At 36.6% G+C, this 23,055-nt stretch overlaps 1 protein-coding gene across 20 annotated transcripts in view; it reads right to left on the bottom strand.

Annotated features, from left to right (window-relative positions):
* The window catches only part of LOC115438263 (adhesion G protein-coupled receptor L3), a 547,718-nt gene that overhangs the window by 62,447 nt on the left and 462,216 nt on the right, over nucleotides 1–23,055 (bottom strand). For all 20 annotated transcript variants that reach the window (XM_030161717.1, XM_030161720.1, XM_030161723.1 and 17 more), the window contains one exon: nucleotides 7,352–7,561. In XM_030161717.1, the coding sequence (XP_030017577.1) occupies nucleotides 7,352–7,561 (210 nt within the window). The remainder of the gene's footprint in view (nucleotides 1–7,351; nucleotides 7,562–23,055) is intronic.

Below are 23,055 nucleotides of genomic sequence, written 5' to 3'. Positions count from 1 at the left end.
TCCAACAATTAGCAACGCTAAGCTTTGTTTGGCTGAAATGACTGGATGTTTGCCTGTAGCGACTGGCAGACGTTCGCTGCAGCCACCGAGTCCATGTGCTCTTGTTTGCTGTCGCTGGCACAGATCAAACACAGATATGAAGATGTGAAGTCAACAGTCCAAGAGCTGCTCATTGCATTTTCTACGGCGGCCAGGTGCCAGTGCCTAGTAATTACACACTTTTAGAGGTGACAGAGGAGACGCTCTATCCAGCAGACTGGCGTTCACATGTATGCACCTGCACTTTCTTACAATAATAACTTACATTACTTACATGGATTGATCTAATTATTGGCACAGTTGAACATAACTGGCGTATTTTGTCACTGAAATGGATTCAATTAAATAACTAAAAGGTTGAGTGGACATTAATTGCAGTTCAGGAGAGTGATCTCAGAGCTGGGCTGTGAATCACTCTCATAAAATGTTATGGAAGGGAAAGGTGTAGGGCCAGGGCGTTATCTTCTTGAACTTCACAGGGTCAGAGCTTTGCATAACGACAGTCCAACGTTCAGACACCAGAGTGAAATTCAGTTATTGTAAAAGAATCTGCTTTAAAGGGGTTATATTTTTGCTAAACCCACTTTTATTAGTCTTTGCTACATTTATTTGCGTGTTTGGGGACCGTAATAGTTCCAAAAGTTTAAATTGGAACCCTCCAGGTGCTGCAAAGCTATCTTTATATACATTTTGGCAAAAATCGAGTGGATTTCTACAACCTGTTTTAATTCCTTCTTAGTTTGTTACGTCTAAAACTAGTTACGTCACGACATTTGCACATATAAGGTGAAGACTTCCGACGAACATTTCTCAGAGTTCGCCATAACTGTTTGTCAGCAGCAGCGGTTGTAGTAGAAACTGAAAATATGTCCAAACTTTGAGCTGATTACCTAAAATGTTCAGTTGTTGGTTGTATTAACGAACACAAGTGGTTGAATGGGACAGGAAGCACAGTCGGTAACCTGGAGGGGGCGGGGTGTGAAGTGGCTCATTTGCATTTAAAGGGCCAGCGCTCAAAATGACCTTTCTGGTGTCATTACTTAGAAATAGGGTTGAAGATGGACCTGTGGAGTTGAATTAATGAAGAATTCAGACCCAAGTATAGCATTTACAGTTTATGTAGACTACAGCGAAATGCTTTAAAATACATAATTCCATTAAAAAAAAAAGTAAAATATCACTCCTTTAACCCATTAAGACCCAAACATCCACCTGCAATGAAAATATTTAATACTTGTTGATCCACTAATCCTATCATACATGTAAATAATTGGTGTAAAATTGAGTTTGTCATCTTTTCATGGTCATCAGATATGACCCATTTGGACGTTCAGAGGCTCCGTAGTTGCCATGGAAACACCGTCATCTTCTACAACATTGATTCACCAGTAAAACCCATGGAGTTGGTTCAATGACAGTGGATGGACACTTGTTTTATGTTCAGTTAATGATATATTAGCTGAAGAAAATCACTTTTTCTTCAGTTTTCTCTGTTTCCTCAACTTCAGTCAGTGTTTTAATGAACATCTACATGATCAGTGAATTAAATATAGGGAAATACCAGATTTTCACTGAAAAAAACGCAAAATACAGAGGATAATATTATAATAAATGGTGATAAATCACTTTAAAGAAGGTCAAATCTGGAGAGAAATGTATTTGGGAACTAGCACAAAAGTAGCACTGGCTCTTTATGGGTTAAAGACAATAATGTGATGTCTGTTTGAGGATGTATGAAATCAACGTGCTAATAGGAAGTACTAGCAGAAGTATGTCTTTCAGTGTTTGACCTCATTGCGACTTCTTTTTTTTCCTGAAAGTGCAAAGCTGACTGTACTGTGCTTTATTAGTCTGCCTATATATCATAACTGCAACAAGTACAGGAGGAATGAAACTAACTACGTTTTGAAAACAAGCAATGAAGTAAGCATGTTCTACTTAAGGAAGACGTTCATTCAGATGAATATTAAAACAGATGCCAGTTTTGGGAGGAGTTTTGGTGGACATGTTTACGTTTTTTTTCAGCCAAGGGATGGGTTTGTTGTATGAAGAGCTGAAGTCCTGCATCATGCGACAAGTTCCGCATAATAATAAAAAAAAAAAAAAACAGTGCTCAATTGGGACAGAGATAGTTTTTTTGCTGCTGGAATTTGTCCACGTCATATTTACACATATGATGTTTGTCGAATGAATGTGTCAAACTTTGGTGCATTTGTTTCTAGTCTGAAACATTTTAATGTAACGCAAAACAATGGATTAGCGGAGAGCAGAAACTCCATTCATATAAAACCAAGTTAGGATCAAAAACGGCAAAAGGAGGACAAAATTTGCACTAACAGTGACCTTTATTTTTGCTCGTCTTTGTCTCGTTAAGTGAGTTTTATTGGTAGAGAAATAACACTTGTATTGTTGGATCTTCTCAGTGTTAGCTTAGTTTGTCTCAGACTGTTAGCTTGTTTACGATTTTTACCCACTTAAGTGTTTTTTGTTTGACTGTGTTCCGTTTTCTGAAAATTAATGTTGGTGAGCTTTTAGCTGATGTTCTTCTGGTTACATGGATGTATATCATGTGGATACTACTACAAGCAATATGTAGCGTTACCATGGCAACACTGACAGAATTGCAGAGGTTAACAGATCATTTTAACACCTAAGAAAGTTGTCGCTTGTTGGAAGCATAATTCACCTGGTTCCTCAAGAGCGAGGTGAAAACTGGATTAAAAGGGGTGAAAATCACAACAACCTGGTCATGTCGAAGCGGCAGAAATAGCCTTAGACTCTGAATAGAACGTGGTATGAGATGGTTATAATGTCACATCCACGGCTTTCAGGTGTGTACTATATATATATATAAAATGGTAGGGCGCTGGGGTTACATCTTAAAAATGCATTTTCTTGTTTTCATTCGTATGTTTTTTTTTCATGTTCACTAGTAAAAAACACTATATTTGCACAGTATTGTTATTGCTATCATTTATGTATTTCTGTTTGTACTCTGTTATGTATTATTACACTGGGTTACAAAAAAATGTTTTTTGCAAGTTGTCTAGATTTTTTCAACTGAATTAGGACCATTTTGCACCGCTAAATCAAAAAATGACATCTGTTTTTCTCAATCAGGTCTTTTTTTTTTTTTTGCTAATTTGATTGTGAAAAATTTGATCTTCTCACAAAATATAATAATTCATACCAAAATAAGATTGGTAAGCACATTTTATGAAACTTGTGACTTGATTCCTGTTAGGTATCAAGTCACAAGCGGTGTATTCACCGCAGATGTAGCAGAATACGTCAGGCTTATTTTTGCAAGATCTTCTAGTCGAAGCCATTTCATTCACCTGTAATATTAAAAAAACCATAAATCCTAAATTGGCAAAAGTAAAATCTTCAGAACTCGTTTATTGCAAGAAATGTGAAAGAATTTTGTATCATATGATGTGAAAATGCCCATAAATGTAAGCAAAAATGTTAAAAAGCCAATATGTAGCATAGTTCAGAAAGTTGACCTAATTGAGCAAAATTAATGTGATTTTTGGATTCAGCACACCAAAATTACCCGAAATCAGCTCCAAAAACTTAAACAATAAATTTGTTGTTGACCAGTGTTATGAAGAAACTGGCAAAGTAATTAGAATTTAAGGGGAACTGAAATCTACAAGAAAATTAAGTGCAGAACAAACATAAAAAGCCAGTGTATCTCTGTCAGAGGGGTACATCTGTGGAATAATCTGGAGCAAAACTTAAAAATGTCTTCTTCAATTTGTGCATTTAAAAGAATATATAAATCCACTGCAATAACAAAATATAGAACATTACAGAAGTACACATAAAATAAGATATTATTGTAGTTAATTGGTTATCATGAAAAGAAGATATCACATTTATTGATCATTGTATTTGGAGTAAATATTTAAAGTGCATATAAATATTAGCGTTTATATTAAAAACGGTTGATTACGCAAATCTGATTGTGTGTGAGGTGACTAAAAAAGTGTGTATGAATGGTTTGTGTGGATGTTTTGTGTTATTGTAAAAATATACAGAGGAAAATGTGTGTTAAAGCAAAGGAAGCAGATCTAGTTTGATTATTAGTTTGTAAAAAGGGGGTGGGAGTCAATGAGTTGTACTTCTTCCTACTCCTCTTCAAGCAGAAAATTGTTATTTATTTATTTTTTTGACCATGTTGTATGATTCTTTGTTATCTGATGATTCTATGTGCTCGAAATAAAACTACTACTAGTACTACTAAACAGTTTACTATGTGTGTTGCTGCTCTTTCCTTTTGCATTAATTCATTTATTACTATATCTGTTTACGTTCCTCCCACTGTGGGACTAATAAAAGACTGCCTTATCCTAAAACTCTCCAATAAAATCAATTAAAATGACACTTAAAAACTCTACACACTGGTTATTTAATTAATAAACAACCAGTATGTGTAGAATACGGCTATGGTCTGTTCTTCTGGCTGCTGGAACAAATCTATTTTAGTCCAGTTTTTCAGACTGTTCCATTCTGTAAATGTCTTGTATAAAGTGATGCTGGGTTACAATCAGTCAACTGGACCATTTACCCATTTGACTCAGTTTCTCTTCTTTAAAGATCGCTTTCCAAACCATGACACCAACGAAAATAAATAGATTAAGGTCAGTGTGGTTTTGTCGAGGTGGTAAAAGGGCAGTTTTTTCAAAGCAAAACAAATGCCGCGGCTGTTGTTTTTGCACATGGTTTCACAATTTGCTCCGAAATTCAATTGTGACTCAATAATTGTCCCGAGATATTTTTCCGATTACACACGTCGTATATGACATGACCTTCAATGCGAGTTGTTCATGACTGTACAATACTGATGCAGGACTTCGGTTGTTTTCACAACTGAAAGTTCAACCAAAGACTATGAATCTCTTACTTTATATACATGTGGTTTAGTTTCACTCACACACAGCAGTTTAACCCATAAAGACCCAAAGAGCCACTGGTGACCAAAACCATCTACTGATCTAACCTGTCTAATCCCTGTTGATTGACTAATCCTATCAATCCAAGTCAATAGTTGGTGTAAAATGCAGTTTGTCATCTTTTCATGGTCATCACATATGACCCATTTGGACATTCAGAGGCTCCACAGTTACCATGGAAACACCATCATCTTCTACAACATTGATTCACCCGTAAAACCCATGGAGTTGGATCAATGATTTTGGATGGACACACCGGGTTTATGTTCAATTAATGAGAGATTTTAAAGAAAAAGTCCGTTTTTCTTCGCTCTTCTCTGTGTTGATATAATAACCTTTGAATTTACTCTGAGCTATTATGAACATCTAAATGATCAGTGAATTAAATATAGGAAAATACCCAATTAACACTTAAAAAAATAAAAATAAAAAATCTAGAGTATAATTTTTTTTAAAATAAATTTTAATAAATTGTTTAAGAAATATTAATATAGAGAAAAAATCATTTGGGAACTGACACAGAAGTAGCACTGGGTCTTTATGGGTTAATGAGCGTCTGCTGCACCTTTCTAAATAAGTCTGCATGTAGTTTAGGGGAGGTTTCATATCTGTAAATCTGGTTTGGATTAAGGTGTAAAGGTGGTGCAAAAGTGGCCTTAGTCAACCTTAAAACGATTTATGACAAGCTCCCTAATTCTACCTAATCTGTGTACTATCTGTTATTTACATTATTAGGACTCTAAACAGATGGAACTTTATCATTAACCCTTTCATGCATGAATTATGAGAACCTTATAGTTGAGGTTTTTTTTTTTTTTTTTTTTTTTTTGAGAGTGTTTTTATTCCTCCTTAGGCATGAAAAAAACAATGAGATTGAGTTTTTTTTTCATAGATTTACAAAAATGTCCACTCAGCTACACCATGAATTTTATTCTTGAAGCAAAGTAACATGTATTTAAAACCCAGTATGATGGTGATATGAAAACAGTGAAATGAAACCATGTTTAATGCAGCTAATCTGATGTTTCCTCACATTTTAACATATTCTAATACTAGTTATTACTCACTTCATGGAGATAATATGCAAAAAATAACAATTAACAATTGATTTCCACTCAAGAACCAATCAAGAACAGCAAAGTTACAGTAACGGTATGAATTACAGTGTATGGGATGATGCATAAGTATCCACTGTGTTGGCTGATATGGAACTAAAACAACTAAACCCATGAAGCTACAAGAGAACGGCTGGAGAAGAACTGTCCACTGGAGTGACCACTGTGCATGAAAGGGTTAAGGAAGAAAAAGTCATGTGTTATGTTTTATAAATGAGAGGTGGGGGTGGGATTTAATATGTTTTCTTCTTCCCACTCCTTTTAGAGCAATGCATGTTGAATTTATTTTCATTATTACTAGTGTATATGGCAATTTCTATATTGTTTTGAACTCTATTTATTTATTTGCTCTACTATTAGTTCCTTGTACAAATGGAAGTTTTGTGTTTTTATTCTGATTGAAACAAATAAATAAATGAAATGAATGAAGGACTTTTTTAAATTTGTTCTCAAAGAAAGGAAACTATTTTGGCCAATTAATATTGATATAAAAATTATTTCAGCCATTTGAAAATCAATTCATTGCTTCCACCACATTTAATAATCCACTTCATTTTACTTTCTGTTTAAGCCTCTTTTTGTGTGATGTTATGTCTGTGAATCTTTTTTAATGTTTTAATCTCTTTACATCACTTAAATGAATTAAGGAAAGAATGGAATCATTTAATTTCAAATGAATCTTTTTTTTTTTTTTTTTTTTTTTTTTAAATCTATTCATTTCTGAAGCACTTGAATCTCTGTGCATCATCTTTGCATTGCATTTAATCAGCTAAATGACCTTACATATTATGCATAAATCACTTTTCTTAAATATGCAGCTATATAATAAAATAATATCTTATTATATAGCTGCATATTTTCCTCAGAAAATAGATGATTTAATAAAAACAGCTCAGCTTCCCATTTTGGGTCCCAACTGGAAAATTGGGAAACATTGACCCGAACAACATAAATAATGGACCAAATGGATCAGAACAGAATTCAACAAAGCTGTGGAATGAAATGAATAGCTCCAGTTGGTGCAGACAATAGTGGAGCAAACAGCATTATACGAGTGACCAAAACATGGATAAAACTCCCTCGACTATTAAGTACTTGATTTTTTTTCATCAGTTTTACAGTTTTCTTACTTCCAAAGTTACAATAGATGCCTCTCAAATGGTTTTCAATCCAATTTGTGCCGTCTAAAAATGCATCCACTTCCTAAATGTGCTTGTAGGGCATCAGTAATAATCTCACCGGCTGGTCGCCTCGGTTGATCCCCACCAGGAACAGGGATTCTGCGATGAACAGGCTGATGCACAGGTTCTTATGGATGGTGTTGCGATCGCTCTGGAGGCCGCGGAAAAAGCAGAAAGTGAAGAGGCTGATGAGGAGGCAGACCAGAGACAGGAGGATGCCCACCCAGGTGATGACGTCCAGGAGCATGTCGTGGACCGGGTCTTTGTTCTGCAAGGCAAGAAATCACAGAAGAAACAGTCAGGAAAGATCCACACAGTAAGACCACTGGATGTTTAACCCATAAAGACCCAAACATCCACTGGCGACCAAAACCATTTACTGATATAAAAGTTAAATAACTACAATCTTATTAATCCATCTAAATACTTGGTGTAAAATACAGTTTGTCATCTCTTCATGGTCCTCAGATATGACCCATTTGGACGTTCAGAGGCTCCTTAGTGCACGTGGAAACACTGTCATCTTCTACATCACAGGTGTCAAACATGCGGCCCGGGGGCCAAATCCGGCCCACCAAAGGGTCCAGTCCAGCCCTTGGGATGAATTTGTGAAATGCAAAAATTACACTAAGATATTAACGATCCTTTTAGTTCAGGTTCCACATTCAGACCAATTCAATCTGGCAGGATTCAGTCAAATACGATCATAATAACATATAAATAATGACAACTTCAATTTTTTCTCTTTGTAAATGTAAATATTTTCATGTATTTACACTAAAACAGTTTAATTTCGCAAAAAATGCGAATAACCTGAAGAAATATGAACAACCTGAAGTGTCTTAAGAGAAGTGCGTACAATTTTAAGATTCTGTCTGTTATAAATGTTTTGTGTATTTGTAGATCCACTGTGATCTGTAAGTTATAATGAACATGTGGAAATGATAAACTGAGGCTGAATATTGTTAAAATTACACTTATTCGTTCAGTTTGTTCATGTTACTCACATTGTTTGAAAGGATAGTTTGTAGATGTAAACCCTTTCATAATGTAAATTTACTTTTGTTGCTCTAAAACATAGAGAAAAGTTTGGAGTTGACATTATTTATATATTATTATGTTATTATTTTACTGGTTCGGCCCACTGCAGATCAAATTTAGCTGACCCTGAATTAAAATGAGTTTGACACCCCTGTTCTACAACATTGATTCGCCAGTAAAACCCATTGAGTTGGATCAATAAAAGTGAATGGAGACACTTTGTTTGATAGATTTAACTGAAAAAGTCATTTTTTTTTCTCCCATTTTCTCCATGTTTCATATAATAACCCTCAACATGAATTTGAGTTTTTATTAACATCGACATGATCAGTAAATTAAAAATAAGAAAACACCTGATTTTGACTTAAGAATGCAAAATACGAAACATAATATTAGAATAAATGGTGATAAATCAGTTAAAAATAGAGAAAACACCATTTAGAAACTGCCACAAAAGTAGCACCAGGTCTTTATGGGTTAACCATTACCAAGTGATTTATTGCCCTTTATTACAATATTACCTTTTGCTTTTTCCAGTGAAAATACAGTACTTTCCCACATTTAATTAACCATTAGGTGCTCATAAAGCTTTGTAAATCCAAAGGGCATTATATCAAAACAGAGAAAACTGAAGAAAACATCATTTTTTTTAGCAAAATATGAACATAAACAAGTCTCTGCATTCACTTTTATTTGTCAAACTATGGGTTTTACAGGTGAATCAATGTTGTAGATGACGGTGTTTCTATATTCACTAAGGAGCCTCTGAACGTCCAAACGGGTCCTAACTGATGACCATGAAAAGATGACAAATTCCATTGTACACCAATTATTTACATGTATTAATTACACTGGTCAACAACAAATCTATTGTTTAAGTTTTTTGAGCTGATTTTGGTGTGCTGAATCCAAAAATCACATTAATTTTGCTCAATCAGGTCAACTTTCTGAACTATGCTACATCTTGGCTTTTTAACATTTTTGCTTACGTTTATGGGCATTTTCACATCATATGATACGAAATTCTTTCATATTTCTTGCAATAAACGAGTTCTGAAGATTTTACTTTAGCCAATTTATCATTAATGTTTTTTTTAATATTACAGGTGAATGAAATGGCTTCGACTAGAAGACCTTGCAAAAATAAGCCTGACGTATTCTGCTACAGTTTGTAACACTTAATAAATACATCCTGTTAGAAAATTATTTTTTTCTCTTAAAACCTATTTTGGGTTAGAACTATATAAAAAAATCAACTGATAAAGTCACAAAAATGTAATCAATTTTGTGAGAAGATCAAATTTTTCTAAATCAAATTAGCAAAAAAAACCCTGACCTGATTGAGAAAAACAGATGTCATTTTTGGATTTAGCGGTGCAAAATGGTCCTAATTCAGTTGAAAAAACCTAGACAACTTGCAAAAAACATTTTTTTGTAACCCAGTGTAATCAGCCATATTTTCTCAACCTGTAAAGACTCAGTGCTACTTTTGGGGTCGGGGTCTGCTCAAGGTTTCTGTCTGTTAAAAGGACGTTTAAGAGTCCACTTTCGATGTCATGAAATAACTTTTGTTACGATTCGGCAGTATATAAATACAAGCTGATTTGTAGATTTATCACCATTTATTATATTATCTTCTGTATTTTGCCTTGTTTTCAGTGGAAATCACATGTTTTTCTTGTATTTAATTTACTGATCATGCAGGTAGATGTTCATAAAACTTTAGATTAAAGTTGAGGGTTATTATATCAACAGAGAAAACTGAAGAAAACATAACTTTTTCAGTAAAATATGAACATAAACAAGTCTCTCCATCCACTTTCATTTGTCAAACTCTGTGGGTTTTACAGGTGAATCAATGTTGTAAAGGATGACGGTGTTTCTATATTCACTACAGAGCCTCTGAACGTCCAAACGGGCCATATCTGATGACCATGAAAACATGACAAACTGCATTTTACACCGATTATTTACATGTATTGATAATCAGCCATATTTTCTCAACCTGTAAAGAACCAGTGCTACTTTTGGGGTCGGGGTCTGCTCGAGGTTTCTGTCTGCTCAAAGGACATTTCAGAGTCTGTTTTTGATGTCATGAGATAACTTTTGTTACGATTTGGCAGTATATAAATACAATTTGATTTGTAGATTTATCACCATTTATTATATTATCTTCTGTATTTTGCCTTGTTTTCAGTGGAAATCGCGCATTTTCCTGTATTTAATTTACTGATCATGCAGGTAGATGTTCATAAAATTTCAGATTAAAGTTGAGGGTTATTATGTCAATAGAGAAAACTGAAGAAAACATAACTTTTTCAGTAAAATATGAACATAAACAAGTCTCTCCATCCACTTTCATTTGTCAAACTCTGTGGGTTTTACAGGTGAATCAATGTTGTAAAGGATGACGGTGTTTCTATATTCACTACGGAGCCTCTGAACGTCCAAACGGGTCATATTTGATGACCATGAAAAGATGACAACCTGTATTTTACACCGATTATTCACATGTATTTGATAGGATTCATGGTCCAGCAGTTATTGAACATTTTACATCAGTAGATGTTTTTGGGTCTTTATCACTGGAAAATGCAGGGACAAAGCCATTTGTTGAGAACTGTAGAAGAAGAAAAGAGGAAACCATTCAATACGAATAACTGAAAACATGACCATGAAACAAAATTACAGTTTTAACCCAGCAGCATCCCAATAGCTTTTCATTTTCATTATATTTTTTTTTCTTTCTTTGGTCAAAGTGCATTCTCTCAACTCCCCAATAAACCGCACACAGAGCCACAGGTGGCCGATATGAATCATAAATTAGTCAGTGTGAATCAATCTAAAATGCCCCCCTGTTGTTCCGTTCTGCTCGGCCAACAAAAGGATCCAGAATGAGCAGTCCAAAGGGCCGCAGGTGTCTAAGACCGGCTCAACAGGAATACAATCACACCCCAACATGGTCAATAACTTTCACTGTTGCTTTTAGATAATTTTCTCTTTTCAAACACTAATTTGCCACCACAGCCAGTTTTGGGCACTAAAAAGCCTTTTGCTGACAATAAATTCACGGCTTTACGAGGGGAAGATAAGGATCAACAGTGATTCCGCCGCAGCCATGAAAGAAAATTTACATCAGTCCATAAAAGCCAAGTGCAAGAAGGGACTAAAGCGGGAAGAGGTAAGGCACCCGAAAACAGCTGAATGTGCAGAAAGACTGACCTGTATAGTCTGTGTAAAACCAATAGTTGTTTAAGAGCAGATTCAGAACCAGTCAAAGATAAAAAAAGAAGAAGAAGAAGAAAGGGATTGATTAAGAACATGTGGAAGGATTTATGGATCTTTGTTGTCGGGTATATTTTTACTGAGCTGTAGAAGAGGAGGCGCCATTTTTATTCATGATTTTTACCATAATAACATGCACATAAGCAAAAAAAAAACAAAAGAAACTGAATGAATAAATAACACTGGGTTAGAAAAAATGTTTTTTTTTGCAAGATGTCTAGGTTTTTTCAACTGAATTAGGACAGTTTTTGCACCGCTAAATCCAAAAATGACATATGTTTTTCTCAATCAGGTCAGGTTTTTTTTTTTTGCTACTTTAATTTTTGAAAAATTTGATCTTCTCACAATCTGCGATCAAACTTTATCTTGGTCACCAAGTTTAATACCAAAATAAGATTGGTGAGCACACTTTATGAAACTTGTGACTTGATTCCTGTTAGGTACAATGGTGTATTCACCACAGATGTAGCAGAATACGTCAGGCTTATTTTTGCAAGATCTTCTAGCCGAAGCCATTTCATTCACCTGTAATATTAAAAAACCATTAATCATAAATTGGCAAAAGTAAAATCTTCAGAACTCGTTTATTGCAAGAAATATGAAAGAATTTTGTATCATATGATGTGAAAATGCCCATAAATGTAAGCAAAAATGTTAAAAAGCCAATATGTAGCATAGTTCAGAAATTTGACCTGATTGAGCAAAATTAATGTGATTTTTGGATTCAGCACACCAAAATTATCTTAAATCAGCTCAAAAAACTTAAACAATTAATTTGTTGTTGACCAGTGTAATAACTGACAGGGATAAATCACATTAATTAAAGCTGCAAGTAGCAATTATCGGGTCACAGTGCAAACATGTAATGTTATAGCAGCAGCACAAGGAAAATGGCAAAAAAAAAAAAAAAAAAAGGCATATTTAAAACCAAAACTGTATCAAGGTTCAAGGTTCATTTAAGTTCCTGTTGTGTGTTGAATGTGATAAACATATGTACCCAATCTGGAGCTTCAGATTTTGTGAAAATATATAGGAAGCCATTGAAATAATTGGACGAAAACTCACCATTTTGATAGGTTGTTATTGCAAAAGGCTTAAAATTTGAGGCGAATCAGAGGAATTTGTTCATTGGAATGGTGCCACTGGCTTAGTTTGTGAAATTTGTGCATGCTTTGGGGAAAAAAGAAAAAGAATAATTATTTGGCTTAAAACCAAAGTAAACATACAGGTATAAGATAGAGCTGCCTAAATTATCCCACTGACAGGTCCTAATGTTATGGCTGAACGGTGTATATCTACATGCAACTATGATGAAACAGCTCCATGGAAAAGTTCAAAAACACAAAAGTTGTACCAGTATACAGGGTGGGGAAGCAAAATTTACAATGAACATTTAGTTGTTTTTTCTCAGCAGGCACTACATCAATTGTTTTGAAACCAAACACATATTGATGTCATAATCATACCTAACACTATTATCCATACCTTTTCAGAAACTTTTGCCCATATGAGTAATCAGGAAAGCAAACGTCAAAGAGTGTGTGATTTGCTGAATGCACTCGTCACACCAAAGGAGATTTCAAAAATAGTTGGAGTGTCCATAAAGACTGTTTATAATGGAAAGAAGAGAATGACTATGAGCAAAACTATTACCAGAAAGTCTGGAAGATACTATTAAAGAAGAATGGGAGAAGTTGTCACCCGAATATTTGAGGAACACTTGCGCAAGTTTCAGGAAGCGTGTGAAGGCAGTTATTGAGAAAGAAGGAGGACACATAGAATAAAAACATTTTCTATTATGTACATTTTCTTGTGGCAAATAAATTCTCATGACTTTCAATAAACTAATTGGTCATACACTGTCTTTCAATCCCTGCCTCAAAATATTGTAAATTTTGCTTCCCCACCCTGTATGTCATCAAAACAGATGGCAAACTCCCAGCGCAACTTACATCTACTTTCAGGACCTTCACTGTCTATATCATACAACCCACAGTAACAAAAAAACACCTACCCAAAATATGACACGTGCATTAAAAACAGTCTGTTCTAAGTAAAACGTGAGGACATGCATCAGAGAGTGTCATCCTGGTTTATTAACTAAACATAATTACTGCATTCCAACACTGTCGGTCAGCTTTGAGACTTCCTGATTTCCCAAAGGGATTGTCCTGTTTTCCACCCTCCTGGGCATTGATTTAAGGAAATAAAAAATAAATAAAAAAAAGTGGGGAGAACATCGCCAAACACTGTCATCCCTGCTGGGATTATCTGGCGTGGAACTTTTTGAGTTTTGACAGCTTTACTTGAATACTAATAAGAATCAGAGAAACAACATTCCAGCGCTGAGGAAAGTTACAAATATTTAAAAGGTAGGTGGCTAATTAGCACTGACAGCTAGTTAAAAACCAGCTCAGGTAGAAGCTAAGCTAAACTTCCCCTTTAGGTCTACATACATTACATGGAGCACTGGTACTGTATATTAACCACCAGTTCTGCCTCTGGACATTCCAGCCCATGCACACAGTCTTGGCCTCCAGCAAATAATGTATGACTCGGAGCTACAGTGTAGGACAAACCCAAGAAAATATTTGCTTACGTTGAGAAATAACCTCGCAAAAGCGTACTATATGTCTAATATGTCTCTCAAACAAGCACCTCTTTAAATCATATTTTGCCCAGAGTCAGCAGGATTTTCTGCGGGGGTTCGGGGAAAAAAGAGAGAGCGAGGGGGACCATCAACATCCACGGGTGGTTTTTCTTTTTCTTCCCCTCCTTCCAGTCAACTTAAAGTGAGGAAACTTGGGGGATGAAGTATGGCACAAAAGCCTTGTTTAGTGGCAGCTCAGCTAACGCTAGCAGAGAGGGGAACAGATGCTGATCATTAAGGGGCTCTGGTACAATAACAGCCGCAGTGCTCCTTGAGTCTGGGGAGAGCGTTCTTTTGATTTTCTTGCCTGATGAGCCGTTGTGTATATGTTGGGGGGAGGGGGGGGGTTGGCAAGATGTTATATAGAGCAGACGTCTGTGTGTGTGTGTGTATGTGTGTCAGTATGACAGTACGGCTGATTTCATTCCCTTTACTTTAGAAGTGTGCGGCGGCAACAGATGTTGATGTTTGTGCCTGCATGCTCTGTAGGTGTGTGCTGCATGTGAGTCTGTTTTCTATTCGCTGCATGACAGAGGTATTGATGCGGTGGGTGGTACTCGCTGTGAGGGGACCCTAAGGTCTCTTGGGCTGGCGGGCTGTGCAGCGGATGCAGGCTCTATCCATCACAATCCTCCATTCGGGGAGGGCTCGGTCAGAGAGAGAAAGACAAGGCGACAGAAGAAGAAAGAGAGAGAAGAAAAAAAAAAAAAGAGACAAAGCTATGGAAACAGAGAGAAGGGCAGGGAGTGCATCTACAACTGGGTGATGGATTTACTGTGTGATGATTTCTTTGTTCGGGGAGGTGGATGATGGCTGAGACGTCGCCCGCCACAATGTCTGCACTAAAAAGCTTCCTTTAACTGGGGGCTTTGCCCAGGCAGGATGGCAAATGATGTGATCTGCAGAGCCTCTGCACCTCACCTCGCACTGACAAGCCTCCATGATGGGAATCCGTGTAGGGGTCTCTAAAGTAGGCAGACGTAATTTGCTCTGAAATTCACTTGCTGTGTCGCAAGGGCAGCCAAGTCGTACAGCATCCATGTTACTTACCCGGGCGATTCGATTTGTCTTCCAATCTTTCCCTCCTATATTTTCTCTTATTTCTTAAGCACACATATTTTTCATTCCAGATGGATGCCTGAGGAGATTGGCTTTGCCCCTGATCTGCTCACACGAAACACAATATATGGCTTCTGGGCGCTGGAGCGGAGTGACGAGGAAGAGCCCCCTGCATCCAAAACTGGTCATTCCAGTCAAGCGATCTGAACCTAATATCACATCATGGGCACCTTATTACCATAAAGTCCAAAACCAAGACCTCCTGAACTGGCTCTCTGAAATACACAAGAGGGTAAAAGTGGTGAAGAGAACACAACGTCAATCCTTTATACCTCAAAGAACCGCTCTCAGCATGGGGCCGTGAAGCCAATCCAATTAAAATGCATAAATCTCGCTATATGCCTCCAGAGCCGGGCTTTGACTCATGAAATACGGTCAGGGAGGGCAGACAGTTGCGCTAAGGGGTAGTGGCCCACTGCAGGGAGTCATGTGACAAGTTCACCTACACTATGACCAAGGATTTATGATCTGCACAGGGATGAGGAACAGTTGCAGAGAGGGCGTATGAATCAGGGGTCCTGGCAAATTCGTCACATTTAAAAGGGCTGGGAGAAAGATTCCAGCTTGTACTGCGGGAGATGACATTCAGCACATGCACCTAATGTCACACTGTGTTCCGCGCTACAATAACTTATGATATAATGTCGACGTCGGGTTGCCATGGCAGTTAATGTGGCCTGGGTGTGTGCTCGGAAAACAGAAATAGTCCTTGTTTTCGAAAACTACAAAACCAACCTTGACTGTCCTTTCTCGTCACCGTTAACATCTGATGGTGTCAGAGCGCCGATGTTCTTTAAGGACAGTGATGAATGTTACCCAAATATCACCCCTTCCATCATCTAGTGGGATGTGCCATTGATTTATACTTACTGGTCTGCTGGGGATAGTGCCACTTACCAGTAGCTCAATGCCTCCCGGGGGCCTATCGTAGCGCTCGCATCTACTACGTAAATAATGGCCTGTAGGCGGATCCCGAGCAGGTCTATATTTCTTCAGCTGTGCTTGCGCTTAAGCCCATATTTAAAGGCTTTTTTTTTTTTTTTTTTTTTTATCTCAGTGCCCACCAGCTATCTTCACAAATGGTTGGCTTAAATTAAAAGGAAATGGCTCAATAAAGGGCCTTAGGAGCTCAAATAGGCACGAGTCATTAGGAGATCCTAAAAAATATGTGAAGTGCAACCCCAGTGAAATAGCGCCAGCGTTAGCTTAGGCGCTCGCTGTGTTCTCTGTTAAACTGAACCTCATGAACACATTCAGACATAGTGTGTGTGTGTGTGTGTGTGGGGGGGGGGGCATCTGGGTATAATTCTAATGAGTACAAACTGAAGGAATTCTTAGATTTCTTGTTTTTTCAGAAGAATGAAATGATGATATGCAAACTGAGTTCAGCTAAAATCATCGAAATGAGACTGACTTTGCTATAAACTGACTGAACTGCAGATCAATGTGGATTTTTTTTTTACTTAAAGGATTAATTTACCTGCAAATTCAGTAATGATATTGTATTAAGAAACTCATCTAAGTCCTTCCAAATTACAGCCGATAAAGTAAATTATTGTATCTGGCTTATTCCAAATCTCTCTGATGGGACATTTTAAAGACAATTTGACAGATTAGTGTTGATAAAAGACCCACATTTTTACTTTAGTTGGACCATAAGGGATTATCCAAAACAAGGAGCTGCTTTATACTGAAATAAATGTTGGAATACCAATCAATTCAAGTTCGCTCTCTGATGGGACATGACTGTTTTGACCCTACATTCGAATAAATTTATATATTGCTGTGTAGTTGATAAATGTTGTGTAAATGTACAAAATGCACAACTGGAAAAGACATGCCCAGACTACTTTAGCTTGGGTATCTCTCAGTTCATGGTCATTCAGCTCAGGTTTCAATATGACCAGTGAAAGAGAAGTATTTGGCTATAAAACTCTAAGGCAGGGGTGTCAAACTCATTTTAGTTCAAGGGCCACATTCAGCCCAATTTGATCGCCAGTGAGCCGGACCAATAAAATAATAGCATAATAGCCTATAAATAATGACAACTCCAAAATATTTAGTGCAAAAAATAACATGAAATGATGAAACTACTTCTATCCAAAACAAAAAAGATGTGAATAACTGGAAAAATGAAATTTCTGAAGAAAAGTAAGTACAATTTGAACAATATTATGCCTCAACTTACGATTTCTACATGTGCATTATGATTCAGATCTACCAAGGCACTAAACAGGCAGAATATTGTTAAAATATCACTTATTTTTCTTTAGACGTTTCAGGTTGTTCATATTTGTTCAGGTTATTGACATTTTATTGTTAAAGGACATCAGAATTTAATGTTCTTTGCGATAAATCAAAGAGAAAACATTTGTGTTGCCATTATTTAGAAGCATAATATCATATGATTTTTCTCACATTAAACCAAGAAGAAAATTTGATGTCATTATTTCCAGGTTATTATGCTGTTATTTCTGAGTTTGATGCCCTTGACTGTTAATATCTTCAGGGTAATTTTTGCATTTTGCACTTTGTAAATTCATCTCGCCGGCCAGATTGGATCCTTTGGCAGGCCTAATTTGGCCCCTGGGCCACATGTTTGACACCTGTGCTCTAAGGGGATGTAAAAAAAAAAAAAAAAAAAAAAAAATTAATTAATCATCAATATTCTAACAGTAAGTATCAGTGAAAAACTGGCCTGAGTCAGTGTGATGCCCTCCTCATGAACACTGATAATCAATATTTTACAGTGGTTCCTTTTTTGCCCTTTTGTTTTTTATGCTTCCCTTTATGTGCATTTAGATTTTATGCTTTGTTTTCTGTCCAAATGAAGCGACTACTGCTTTCCTTATTTTTTTTTCCCCGTGTTTTTGGCTGTGTTGTGTACTGAAAAAAATACAGAAAACACTGTCCATGTTCTTGTCTGCTGTCTGCAACAGGAGATTGGCATACGCTTGTTTTTTTTTTTCACATTCATTCATGCATTTTCTGATTTGGTTAATCCTCTGGAGGGTCTCTGGGATGCTGGAGACCCTCCCAGTTACCAGCGGGTGTTCACCCTGGCCGTGTTTCCAGTTCAACACAGGGCGACATGTTCAAACAACAACCGTTCATTCACACCTATGGGCCGTTTAGAGCGATTACCTATTTAAATGCATGTTTGGATGGTGGCGAGAACCCACACAGACCTGGATAGAACATGCAAAAATGGCCAACGCTGGGATAGAACCCAGGGCCTTCTTGCCGTAAAACGACAATTCAACAGTTTTTTTTTGTTTTTTTTTTCTCAGCTCAGTGAATTTGTGGACAGCAGCTGTGTTTTTAGTCAATGTTGCATGCATTTGAAGCCAGCTGTTGGAAATTTCAAGCGTTTCTATAACCTGTTTTGGTGACAATGATATAGGCTGCATTGTGTCATTAGCAGGTGGCGCTATATGTTATATTATACATGAGCCTAAACGGTAGAATAAGTATTACTCTGGTGACGTTTTCCCTCTAAAATGTCTGTGATGTTGAACAGAGTATCTGAGGACACATCAAACACCTGATCAATCAAGTTATATGTTTTCTACACCAAGATTTACTTGAAAAATTAGGTTTTCATTTCCTCTTTGCACTATATTCCTCTGTAAATAACTGAAAAAAAAAGAAAGAAAACACTTGAGCATAATACGGTTTGTGAAATTGTTCTCCTTTTTTTTTTTTTTATTCTGTTTCCATAAATATGTCTGGAGTAGAGCTGCAGCTATTGATTATTTTTCTAACTAATTAATCTATCAATTATTTTCTTCAATTCAATTAAACAATTATTTGAAAAAGAGAAAAAAAAATAGTAAAAATGTAAAAAAATATATGCCCGAAAGTGACAAACAACACAAAAAGTATAAAAGTGAAAGGATACATAAAAAATAGCTATGTAGAAATAACAACAACAATAAAAATAGTATAGAAGTGTATACACAAATATCTGTAAATATATAGAAATAACAACATCTAGATCCTCCTGAGACCCAGGAAAGTGAGTTTTGGCTTTTTTTTTTTTTTAACACTAAATAATTGCTATTATTGGAAACACCATAATGCAACAGTGTTTTCAGAGCCGTTTTCTTTTTTTTTTTGGAATGGAATGTATTTTGCATTGGACTATTTTATTTTATTTTGTTTAAGTAAAGCAGTGAAACTCTTGTCCACTATGGAGGACACAAATGCATTGCTGGATCTATGGAGAATTTATATAAACAATAAAATAAGTCAGATGAAATCTACAAACAATATGTGCACTGTAGTCTTTAACACAATTTGTATCCCACTTACAAACAAAATGTAACAAATGTAGTACTTAGTGTCGATCCTAGCGTCATCAGCCTCACAACAGCTGATCCAACGTTTTTTCAATTCAGAAAGATCGGAATTGAATAATTATTTTTAAGCAACTTGAGTCGATTAATCATTTCATCTCTAGTCTGGAGTAAATAATCGAGACTGCACAGCATTGGCAGCAGGTGGCGCTGTAGGTAATGTTACATATGTCTTGTTCTGTTTTTTCCAAAATGGCTGCACGCAATTTCACATTGTTGAATTCTCTGGAAATGTGGCAAACAGCTGATGAGTTAAACATTTGAAAAATAACGTTTCTTCTGCCAAAAAAAGTAGATGTAGCTTAAAATATCGTGTACGCATGCGAAATCTATTCAATTATGTGTTGTATTTTCTCAGATGCCATGTATTACGCAGGGCTTTGGTAGATGCACTCTTCCACATCTTTATTTTCTTAGTTTTTGCATTTTATTCAGTGTATTTTTTTGCTATTTTCATCTCTTCCCAGGTTATTTCATCACCGATACGGAGGTCAAATTACTGAATGTGAAAGTTCGTGTCGTTCTACGCCAACTCTTCAAATCTTGACAAGTGCAAAACCCCACCTTTTCAGTATTTAACTTCGTGGAATACATTCCTGTCCGATGCACCTTTGGCATCCTTAATCTCAGATTGTATCCCACTTACAAAAAACAAAAAAGTGTAACAAACGTTGTACTTAGTGTCGATCCTAGCGTCATTAGCCTCACAACAGTCGAACCAACGTTTTTTTGATTCAGAAAGATCGGAATCGAATAATTATTTTTAAGCAACTTGAGTCGATTAATCATTTCATCTCTAGTCTGGAGTAAATAATCGAGACTGCACAGCATTGGCAGCAGGTGGCGCTGTAGGTAACGTTACATATGTCTTGTTCTGTTTTTTCTAAAATGGCTGCGATATATTTTATTCAACACACATTTTCACATTGTTGAATTCTCTGGAAATGTGGCAAACAGCTGATGAGTTAAACATTTGAAAAATAATGTTTCTTCTGCAAAAAAAAAGTATATGTAGCTTAAAATATCATGTACGCATGCGAAATCTATTCAATTATGTGTTGTATTTTCTCAGATGCCATGTATTACGCAGGGCTTTGGTAGATGCACTCTTCCACATCTTTATTTTCTTAGTTTTTGCATTTTATTCAGTGTATTTTTTTGCTATTTTCATCTCTTCCCAGGTTATTTCATCACCGATACGGAGGTCAAATTACTGAATGTGAAAGTTCGTGTCGTTCTACGCCAACTCTTCAAATCTTGACAAGTGCAAAACCCCACCTTTTCAGTATTTAACTCCGTGGAATACATTCCTTTCCGATGCACCTTAAGCATCCTTAATCTCAGAGCGTCTCAGGGCTCGGTAACAGGACATCCTGAGGTTAGGGTTATCAGGGTTCTAAGCAAAGTCACATCAAAGTACACCCACTCGCGTCACTCCCCCTGCCCCGCTGTTTGCAGTTATTCTCCGAAGATACAAAAGACACGTATAATCTCTCACATGCAGCTGCTGTCTGCGAGTGCAGTTTTAATTTGTTTACGCGGCCGACGGCGCTTCTCGTCAGCGCTCGGATGGCGGGGTGTGTCTAAAGGCATCAGCCCTCTGTCTTGATAGCTCAGAATTAGCAAACAAAGGCCATGAGTGGAAACACAGGCAGCGGTGACAGCACTTGATGCCCTTGTGATTGTTTCATCGGCGGTTACCTGAGCTGCTGTTTTTGACAGATACAGCACGAGTGGGTGAGCTCCTGAGCTGTGGGAGACTTGTTTTTATGACTTTGATGACTTCTTTTCACTCAGCAACTTGATGGAGGAAAAAGAAAAAAAAAAAAAAAGACTTCCTGCATTTAGCAATTTGACGGAGGACATTAGATCAGGAAGCAACAAAGCTCTAAACATCCGCAGCTATTTGTTCACAGATTTTAATAACATTGAAGTATCCGCTTTATGTGAAGAAGAAATTATTCCGAGGAACTAACTGAATCAAAAATAATTAATCCCGATGAGACACATCCTTGGAGTTTCTCCGTTCAGGCTGTCTAATGGACTCGCACAGAGTACGCTTCAGTTCAAAGGTTTCTCCACAACATGAATACGGGTGAGTGTGGGCATGTTTTTACCTTGCCCACACTCACAATCAATGTCAGCGCCAGTGCGATCACAGATGCTTATTGTTAAAGAGTGGATTTGTGTGCATGTAAAAGATGTTTGGTCTTGGAGGATTTAAAGTTTGGAAGCGTTGGAGTTTGTCACACAGAACCGAGCAAAGAGTGTAGAGCGCGTCAGGTAATAATTGTATAAATGTATACCGATTTCTGTTTTCATACAACAATGCATTACACTCCTGCAGACAAAATCAGTCTTAAATGCACCTTTTTTCGAGCTTCTTTTTCAACGATTTGGATACATACTTGATTTAAAGGAGTGATATTTTGCCTTTCTAAATGGAACTATGCATTTTAAAACATTTCTCTGTGGTCTACATAAACTGTAAATGCTATACTTAGGTCTGAATTCTTCATTAATTCAACTCCACAGGTCCATCTTCAACCCTATTTCTGACTAATGACACCAGAAAGGTCATTTTGAGCGCAGGCCCTTTAAATGCAAATGAGCCACTTCATGCCCCGCCCCCTCCAGGTTGTTGGCTGTGCTGCTCTGTCCTGTTCAGCCACTTGTGTTCGTTAATACAACCAACAACTGAACATTTTAGGTGATCAGCTCCAAGTTTGGACATATATTCTGTTTTTACAACAACCGCTGCTGCTGACAAACAATTATGTCGTACTCCGAGAAATGTTCGTCAGAAGTCTTGACCTTATATGTGTAAATGTCGTGACATAACTTGTTATAAAACGTAACAACTTAAGAAGGAATTAAAATGGGTTGTAGGAATCCACTCGATTTTTGCCGGCACACTGGAAAAAATCTAAATCTTACCAATCTAATCTAATCTTTTACTTGAATGAAGCAAAAAAAAAAAAAATCGTAAATTAAGCAAAAAAAAAAATCTGCCGATGGAACAAGTGAAAATTATCTCGGTAAGATTTCTTGAAATAAGATTTTCAAGATCTATTGTTGAAAAATAAGTTCTTATATCTCACTGAAAAGTTACTCTTTAGGTGATTATGTCTTATTTTAACCGTGATTAGACATTTTGATTAGAAATGAGAAAAATACACTTGGTAAGATTTATTTCCAGTGAATGAATATAAAGATAGCTTTGCAGCACTTGGAGGGTTCAAATTCAAACTTTTGGAACTATTAGGGTCCAAATACACAAATACATGTACCGAAGAATAAATAATAAAA

The sequence above is a fragment of the Sphaeramia orbicularis genome, chromosome 18 (assembly GCF_902148855.1).
Source record: "Sphaeramia orbicularis chromosome 18, fSphaOr1.1, whole genome shotgun sequence".
In the NCBI taxonomy this organism is placed as follows: domain Eukaryota; kingdom Metazoa; phylum Chordata; class Actinopteri; order Kurtiformes; family Apogonidae; genus Sphaeramia; species Sphaeramia orbicularis.
The sequence above is the reverse complement of the archived record's forward strand: the minus strand, read 5'-3'. Positions and strand labels throughout refer to the sequence as shown.